This window comes from Delphinus delphis, chromosome 6, assembly GCF_949987515.2.
Source record: "Delphinus delphis chromosome 6, mDelDel1.2, whole genome shotgun sequence".
NCBI lineage: Eukaryota > Metazoa > Chordata > Mammalia > Artiodactyla > Delphinidae > Delphinus > Delphinus delphis.
Genome location: NC_082688.1, coordinates 25,620,871 through 25,629,821, shown reverse-complemented (window position 1 = coordinate 25,629,821; position 8,951 = coordinate 25,620,871). Strand labels below are relative to the sequence as shown.

At 49.8% G+C, this 8,951-nt stretch overlaps 1 protein-coding gene across 2 annotated transcripts; it reads right to left on the bottom strand.

Moving 5' to 3' along the window:
* Positions 1-3,095: 3,095 nt before the first annotated feature.
* KLF4 (KLF transcription factor 4) lies at positions 3,096-7,855 on the bottom strand. 2 transcript variants are annotated; one of them, XM_060014373.1, is made up of 5 exons: positions 7,321-7,852; positions 7,088-7,208; positions 5,447-6,437; positions 5,192-5,356; positions 3,096-4,179 (listed from the first exon to the last, which is right to left on the bottom strand). In XM_060014373.1, exons 1-5 carry the CDS (start codon positions 7,323-7,325, stop codon positions 4,004-4,006), a joined length of 1,458 nt encoding a protein of 485 aa, XP_059870356.1. In that variant the 5' UTR covers positions 7,326-7,852; the 3' UTR covers positions 3,096-4,003. The 2 variants fall into 2 exon arrangements, with proteins under 2 accessions (XP_059870356.1, XP_059870355.1); XM_060014372.1 differs by having other exon boundaries at positions 5,192-6,437; positions 7,321-7,855.
* Positions 7,856-8,951: the final 1,096 nt, after the last annotated feature.

Below are 8,951 nucleotides of genomic sequence, written 5' to 3'. Positions count from 1 at the left end.
CAACTAAGTCAGCTGGCTATGGTAGCCTAGAGACCAGCCTGAAAGATTTTCTGTGTTTATGCTAACATTTTAGCAGTTGGTTTCCTTTGTGTTTAGACTGTGACCAGGGCATTGAACCCCTAGGTACTTCAGAAGGATTTAAGAATTTGTTAGTTTTTTAGGAGATGGTGAGAAATTTACTCAAAATTTCCTTTTTTGTTTAAGGTAAAGTCTTCCAAAGGGTGTCTTGTTCTCAACTTTCATTTTAGTTTCACTTAATGTGAAAAAAAAAAAAAAAACTTTATACAGCGTTCTGATTGCAACTGTATTCTCTGCATTTTCACAGGTAGAACATTCCGTGCTATATTCCACAGCATTCATTATGTAGAGAGTTCTTGGTGGTTTTGTATGAGGTATTATTGACTGAGTACTCTGCATGTGAACGGCGAATGATAGTTTCATAAACGACCTTTAGGAAGTACATAGCTTCAGCTTATCGCTATAAAAACATGTCACTGTACAATAGCATGTAAAAGGTGCTAAGAAAAGACGAGGAAATAAAATACATAAAAGGTTAATATATAGTAACAAATAAAATGACAAAATAATAAATACACAAAAAAAGGTTTGTGTAGGTCTAGGATGGTGTCTATGCGTTTTATAAGAGAGGGAGAAGGGTGAAGGTGGGGAGAAAGAGAGAGAATAAGGACTACAAATTCTTATTGTGCTGAACGGAGCTTCAGAAGCCAGAACGTATCATAGAACAGGTGGCTACCTAAGCTGCTAAGTTTAGATATCCCCATAGATCAAAGTACAGCAGGTACCACCACGGGCTTGTTTTAGTATTTTCCCTGCAGACTTGCTTCCATAGCATAAGGACTGACTTACCTGGACTTTCTTATATGTAAAGAAATTATATGTAAAAGTCGTGAATCTCCAAATATGAAATAACATTGCTTATTTCTAAAAACGAACAGTTTTTGAAAGGAAGAGGATTCATCCCCACCAATCCTACTTGAGATGGTGAAGGTTCCTGTTTTGTTCTAACAAACCCAAACAAGACGGTAGGAGTCAAACAGGTTCTCAGGTTGAAAGAATATTTTGCTGGAAAAGGCATTTTGTTGGAAAAGAGAGAGACTGAAAGTCTGTTGATGTGTAGGAAATGCTATTGTTAATCCTGTGTGTGTGTGCGCACAAGTTAAAATCTAGGACATATAAAATTAAATGTCATGAGAAAAATGTAATAAGCAGGCATCTCAATTATTAGGTGGTCTTTATTATACAGTATAAATGGCTCTGTAATGCAGTAATAACAGTACACCTAGGAGCTCAGAACTGATAGGTACTAAAGTAAATAGTTTAGCTATTTGTGCATGTTGAATAGTTTTGTCCTGTTACATTTTTGGAAAATCTTCCTCATTTTAGATACTGAAGCTTTCTTATTCAGGTTAGAAAAAGTTAATGCAAGTGATGTTTCCCTATGACATCAGAAAAATTTGAATACATTTAAAATGTCTTGATATTTTATGAATGACGTTTCTTCTACCTGAGATGATAGGCACTTAGTGAATATGAAAATGGTAGAACTTTTTGATAAACACTTTCCATACACAAACTATGTGCCAGAAACCTCTATATAAGAGAAAGGTGGATTCCAAGAGCAGGAACCACAAGTTAATACAAAAATAATGTATTAGAATGTAGGCTTTTTGTTTAAATAGCTTTAATTGCGCTTTTTAAAATAAATAGCTTTTCATTGCGCCAGTACTCTTTTTAAAACGTTTCTCCATTTAAAATAGACACTTACTTGAGAATATTTGGAAACTAGAAAATTTAATCTGAGAAAACCAGTATTAATATTTTGGTGTTTCCTTCCAGTCTTTTCTCTTAATTTTCGATTGCTTCTCTCTCTCCTTCAATGCACACACACATTTGAACTTATACAATTGGAATCATACTGTTTATAGTCTTATATCCTGCTTTTTCCACTTAACATACCATGAGCATTTTTCATGTCATTAAATATGCTTTGAATATGCTCTTGGCCACATAAAATTCCATCCTATTGATGCACCTGTTTTCTTTTAAGCTAAGACACATGCCATGTTTTCCAGTCGTGCTGGACTCTTAAAAGCCAAGGAAAATACTTTCTGTTGATCCACCATGAGCCTCTTACGAATTTCTGTTTTTCATTCCATTTATAAAATGTACCCACAGTGCAAACACACCTCTGAACACTAGCTATAATGGATAGGTAATAAGCAGTCTAAAGAAAATGTCAGTCAGCTTCTGTCTGCTTGACAATGTTAATTAGTCACCCACATTACCATTACAAATATAGTGTCAACAAGTGTCACAAATGCTTTTTCCATTTTTTGACAGCCACAAATGAACTTCAGATTCTCGGGTATCCACCGCAAAGTTTTAAGCCTTAATAATTTGAGAAATATGCTACCAACTTACAAAAACAGCATTTAAGATCTACTTGAATTTACGTTACACTTGGTTTTGTGACTGAGTCATTTTTGCCTCTTTAGTTTCAGTCAGCTGAAACAATGGGGCTGGCTTATCTTCAGAGGACTGACGAAGTTTTAAAAATCTGTCAGAAACTTTGGTTCTGCCCTCTTTGGGGGCTATAACTAAAAGTAACGTATCTGTTACACAAAGCATAAGTGAATCCTTTAATCCTCAGGAGGGCACTGTGGAACCATGTTCTTTGGGGTTTTCCACTGTGGGGAGGTTCTTTTGTTACATAAATTGTTCTGAGTGCAACGGCAGGCCTCGAAAGAGAGATTTTTATATTTTCATTTAATTTTAAAGAAAAACCATAAAGATCTTTTAAAATGTGAATGGGTATAACTACTCTTATATTAAACTGAGCAAACTGAAGAATTATTGAGCTCTTTCTACCTGGAAGTTCATAGGTAGGGAAACTGCTTTCATGCACTTTTTAAAGTACATTTGAAAGAGGAACCTGAACCAGGTAAGGTTTAGTCTTTAAAAAGTCGTCTTTTAATCTGTCGAGATAAAGTTGGCTTTTTGGTGTGCTTTTCACATGCCTACCCAGTGGGTTTAAACTGCAATTTCTGTTATGTGCTTTTCAAGGGGAAGAACAAAAACCAAAAACAGTGTTCAGATAAAATATTATAGGTTTATTTAAAACTTAATTCTCACCTTGAGTATGCAAAATACAAACTCCACAAAATGTTCATTTTTTTACTTTGTAGTTTACAAATATACAAAATAGAAGTTTGCTTAAATTTATATTACATATTTATTAAGGCAAGGAACTATATAGAAAAAAACATTTGTTCTGCTTAAGGCATACTTGGGAATAAACCATTGTACAAATTATTGCACATCTGAAACCACAGTGCATAACAGACTGTCTGCATAAAAAGGTTAAAGTAAACCAGGTGTATTTACCTGACTTAGGTCATAAATGTAGATCGGAAGACAAAAATAGATTTTCCTTGTCAAAGTATGCAGCAGTTTGAGAACTTTGGCCTCATTTGGTACCTTTAGAACCAAGACTCACCAAGCACCATCGTTTAGGCTATTAAAACACATTTTCTGTACCTGAATTTCTTCCTCTTCTTCTAAGATCGTAATAATGGCTTTTAGAAGGCAAAGAGAATACAAGGTGATCTTTATGCTTATATTGCATCGAAACAATTCAAGGGATTCTGGTCTTCCCCTCCCCCCCAACTCACGGATCTAATTTATACCCTGATATCCACAACTTCCAGTCACCCCCTTGGCGTTTTGTAAGTCCAGGAATATATATTCAAGTTGGATTTAGAATTGGAATGATAGAAGATCCAGTCACAGACCCCATCTGTTCTTTGTCATTTGGTTGCCTCATGTCTCCTGATTATCCATTCACAAGTTGACTTGTTGGGAACTTGACCATGATTGTAGTGCTTTCCAGCTGGGTTCTTCCCCTCACCGGGAAGACAGTGTGAAAGGTAAAAAATACTGAATGCTTGTCTGGCAGTGTGGGTCATATCCACTGTTTGGGGATTTAAAAGTGCCTCTTCATGTGTAAGGCGAGGTGGTCCGACCTCGAAAATGCCCGGTCGCACTTCTGGCACTGGAAGGGGCGGTGCCCGGTGTGTTTGCGGTAGTGCCTGGTGAGTTCATCTGAGCGGGCGAACTTCCACCCACAGCCGTCCCAGTCACAGTGGTAAGGTTTCTCACCTGGAAAAGGAAAATAAAGCCACTGGAAGCGATTGTGAAAGAATTAAGAACTGGCCATAGAGGCCAGACATTCAACCAACTCCCCAAGCACCCCATTCCGAAAGGATCCAGGGTCTTTATACCTCTTAAGCCCAGATTAAATTTTAGATCGTAAAGCAGGAATATAGGAATTTTTTGCTCTTTTTTTTTTTTTTTTAGGGGAAGTTAGATAGCTTATCACAGAGAACAAAGACCACTTAAACCTATACTTCTGTTGGACTAACGTTTTCATTCTTTTGAGCTAAGATATCGCTGTGGAGGAAGTGAATTTAGAAACTGTGGCTGCTAGTGCGTCTTCCTGGTCCAAATCAGTAATATCCTATCCCACTAGAACTGGTTCTAGAAAGTGACAGGAGGCTACTTTTCCTGTACCAACATTATTCATGACTGCTGTGCCTTAGTGACCTTATATACCTACTTACATCCACAAACAAATTCTCTGCGGTGACAATCTTAAACCAGAATCTCCGCAAGCCTAACCATTAAGTCCTTGGGATTTAAATAAAACCTAATTGTTAAGACTAGAAAGGGGGAGGGGTGAGACTGGGAAAGGAAAAAAAGCAATAAAAATAGCCTAGAAAACAAAAAACTGATTTAAGAAAATACCATGCTTTTGCGCTGCAAAGTATAATTTCTTTTCTTTTTCTTTTTTCTTTCTTTTTTTTTTGCCAAGTATAATTTCTTGATTACAAGGGCAATGGTTTGCTCAAGCTAGAAGAGGCCCACATGCAGCCTGGAATCTCCCTGCCTTTCAAAGGCCTAACAAAACTGCATTTTCATGCACTGATACCATCCTCCCAGCAAAAGGCTCCTGAGCAATAGTAGGCGCCGGTTTGCTTTCTCTCCTGTGATCCAGGAGATGGAGGAGATAGACTGCGCCCCACATCCCAAGGGAGGCCCCGAGGAGTGTCCGTAGTCAGCCGGTGAGGCTGGACACCAGCCCCCCTCCTTTCCGCGGCTTCTGGCCTCCTACCTGTGTGGGTTCGCAGGTGTGCCTTGAGATGAGAACTCTTCGTGTAAGTTTTGCCGCAGCCTGCGTAATCACATGTGTGAGTGGCCGTCCTTTTCCGGGGCCACGACCTTCTCCCCCTCTTTGGCTTGGGCTCCTCCGGCATGCAGGAACCGGGTGGCATGAGCTCTAGGGGTGAAGAAGGTGGGGTCAGCGTCATCCTGTGTGCCCCGCCGGGGCGGGGCTCCCCAGCCCCAACTATGAATCCCTGGGACTGACCTTGGTAATGGAGCGGTGGGACCTGCGGCTGCAGCTGGTCGGGCAGGAAGGGAGGGTAGTTGGGCCCCGGGTGGGGATGGAAGCCCGGTGGTAGCGGCAGGGCAGGATGACAGTCCCTGCTGCTCAGCAGTTCCTCGGCACCCAGGGTCGGGGTAGTCCTGCTGGGGAGCTGCCGCCCCAAGGGAAAGTCGTGCGCAGGAGGCCGGTGGCCATTGCTGAGAGGGGGTCCAGTGCCTAAGTGGGCATCTAGGGACCGACCGACGGTACACGAAGAGACAGCCTCTTGCTTGATCTTGGGGCACATGCGCGGCGGCCCGCCGCTGTAGGGCGCCACCACCACCGGGTGGCTGCCGTCCGGGCTGCCTTTGCTAACACTGATGACCGACGGGCTGCCGTACTCGCTGCCAGGGGCACTCAGCGACGCCTTCAACACAAACTTGCCCATCAGCCCGCCACCTGGCGGCTGCGGCTGCTGTGGTGGAATGTACACTGGGTCCAATTCGGGCCGCAGGAGCTCGGCCACGAAGCCGCCGGAGGGGCTCACGTCGTTGATGTCCGCCAGGTTGAAGGGCGCTGTCGGAGGGGGTGCAGACTCCCGGCCGTAGAGGAGGCCGCCGCCCGTGCTGCCCGGCGCCACGCCCGGGTCGCCCCCGGCCCGGATTGGATAGCTGAAACTGCAGGTGGAGGGCGCACTGGCAGGACCGCTGCTCGACGGGGAGGACGAGGATGAGGCTGATGCCGACGAGGACACGGTGGCGGCCACTGACTCCTGATGGGACAGCGAGTTGGAGAGGATAAAGTCCAGGTCCAGGAGATCATTGAACTCCTCCGTCTCCCTCCGGGGTAAGAGAGCCGGGTTGCTGCTGCCGCAAGCCGCGCCGACTCCGCCACTCTCCAGGTCGGTGGCCACGGTCGCCGCCGCCAGGTCGTAGGGGCGGCCGGGAAGCACCGGGGGAAGTCGCTTCATGTGGGAGAGCTCCTCCCGCCAGCGCTGCGGGAACAGGACGCGAGAGAGACCGTCAGTGCTGTCCCTAACTGCCATCCAATGTAGTGGTGGGCCCGCCGCGCCTACACCGCCTAGACACGGGGACCGGGCAGGCAGGAAGCGCCCGGGGACTACGGGTGCCAGCGCTGCAGTCATGGCCCACACCCGGGTCCGAGAAGAGGCGGTGCGTCGATATGGAGGATATTATGTTGTGTCTGCCCGATTGCGTGTTAGCCAGCGCCGCGGCTCGCCAGCCTGGGTCCCTCCCCCGCCAGATCCTGGGGACGCTCCCGCCGCCCCGGAATTGGGACACCGAGGCTCTCTCGGTGCGCCCTCGCCAAGGGGACGCCTACGCGCCAAGCTCACTCTGGCCCAGCCAGCGTCTGGGTACACAGACACCTCCCGCCCTGCCGCTTGCACGCTCCGGGATATGTGCGGACCCGGTGTGCACCCCCGGCGGCTCCACAGCGTCCGGACCACACGCATGTACAGCTGAAACAAGGGCGCGGAAGCCATCCCGGGAAGGCTGCGGAGCCCGTGCGGTGGCCACTCCTCCCCGTCGTCCGGTGGTTCTCGGTGACCCCAGGGCTCCGCCCGTCCCCACCCCAGCCACAGAAGTCCACCGGAGGATCCCAAAGGCCCGGAGCAACACTCACGTTATTCGGGGCACCTGCTGGACGCAGTGTCTTCTCCCTTCCCGCCGGGCCGGACGCGAACGTGGAGAAGGACGGGAGCAGTGCGTCGCTGACAGCCATGTCAGACTCGCCAGGTGGCTGCCTGCGGGCCGGGTGGGGAGTACACAGGGGCAGGAGTCAGGGGCCACTCTCGACTGCCACTCTGGCGCGTCCCACCGGCCCTCACCCCTCCCTGCGCCCCGCGCCGCACCTACCTCATTAATGTTGGGCCCCAGAAGATCCTCGGGAGTCCGAAGCAGTGGGGTACCCGAACCCCAAAGTCAAAGAAGAGGGAAAAAAAGGAACTTAGAAACGAAGCCAAAACCAAAAACCCCAAACTGCCCGAGATCCTTCTTCTTTGGATTAAATATAAAAGGGAGATGTCTTTTTAAAAAGTTCCTTTGTATACAAAAGTTCTTAGAAAAGTTGTAAACTCATAAAGATAGACAATCAGCAAGGCGAATAAAAGTAGGTCCGGTGGCCGGGTTGCGCTCTCTTCGACTCAGCAGCGTCCGCCACCGCTGTCGCGGTCGCCGCGGCTATCGCCGTGGGCGCTGGGGCTGTGGCCGGAGTGGCTGGCGGGCGGCGCCGCCAGGTGAGACTGGCCGCGGTGGCGCGGATCTGCGGACTGGGCGGCGGCGCGGGGCGCGGAGTCCGGGGGGCTGCGCGGGGCGCTCGCGGCCATGGGCGCTGGCCGCGGGCGGGTGGCTGGGTGGGGGGCCGGAGGGGCGGGGAGGGGCACTTGGCGGCTCCCGGTGCCGCCGCCGCCCGCCACCGCCTCTGCTCCCCGCGCGCCCGCAGCCGCGCTCGTTCTCTCGGGCCGGGGAACTGCCGGCGCCCGCCGGCGCGCTCCTTACTTATAACTTCTTGGCTCCCGCCCTCCCCCCCGCCTCCTACCCGCTGTGTGCTGGGGCCCGCCGCCAGGCCCCGCCCCCTGCCTTTCTTCTCTCCTCCCTCCCGCAGCCCCCCGCGCGTTGCCGTGGCAGCTAAATAAACAAACTCGGCGCACGTGGGGGCGGGGAGGAGGGAGGGGCGCGGGCGGGGCCCAGCGGTCTGTGACGCCAGCCCGGCAGCTGGCGGGCAGGAGCCGCGCTGACGCCGGCGGCGGTGGCGGCAGCGGGCCTGGCGTGGGGCTCTGGGTACGGGGCGCGGGTCCGGTCGCCGCGAGACCAGGACGGTCGGTGTCGCCATGGGCGTCTCCTTGGGTTCGAAGTTCACGGTCGAGAAGGCCGGTAGGGGCGAAGGGGGACGGTAACGCGCCCCCCACCCCAGTCCCGGGACGCGCTTGTCGAGCTGTCTGCGCTCTGGAGAAGAGCGCGATTATCCGCGTGACTCCTTTAGCCCGGGTCCCTCTTATACGCACTCAGGACCGCGGCTCTAGGGCCCGAGCTCCAGTGCGGGCGTTTGGCCTTGCCTTGCACGGTTCTTCGCGGGCTCTTCTGCCGGATGGGGGTGGGGGAACAGAGAAGAGGCGGGTGCCCAGCGCTGCGTGGCTGGGACCGGGAGCCTGAGAAGGCCGGAGGAGGGGGTGTTCCCCGCCTGGAAAGGGCGGAAAGAGGCCGGAATTGGAAATGGAGCTACAGTTTTGATATTTGAAGGAGCGAGCGAGGGAGTGAAAGGGCTCAAGAGTCACTTTGTGAGGTGGGGGAGAGGAGAAGGGCGTGAGGCGTGGGGACACCTTTCAAGCTGGAATCTCAAAGCACTTTGCAAGGCACGCAACTCTCCTTTCCGTTTTATGGATGAGAAAACTGAGTCAGAGAGAGGTGAAATGGCGAGGTAAAGGTCAAACGGCAACTCTCCCTTGGCTTAGGCTCTGAGCGGTCAAACCCACCGAAAGGGACTTAGC

Excerpts from the sequence above, each read along its gene's own strand:
- KLF4 (XM_060014372.1), bottom strand. Across the intron at positions 6,438-7,087 it reads CAGCAGGTGCCCCGAATAAC|CGCTGGCGGGAGGAGCTCTC; the intron begins GTGAGTGTTGCT and ends CTGTTCCCGCAG. Across the intron at positions 4,180-5,191 it reads ACACCTGCGAACCCACACAG|GTGAGAAACCTTACCACTGT; the intron begins GTAGGAGGCCAG and ends TTCCTTTTCCAG.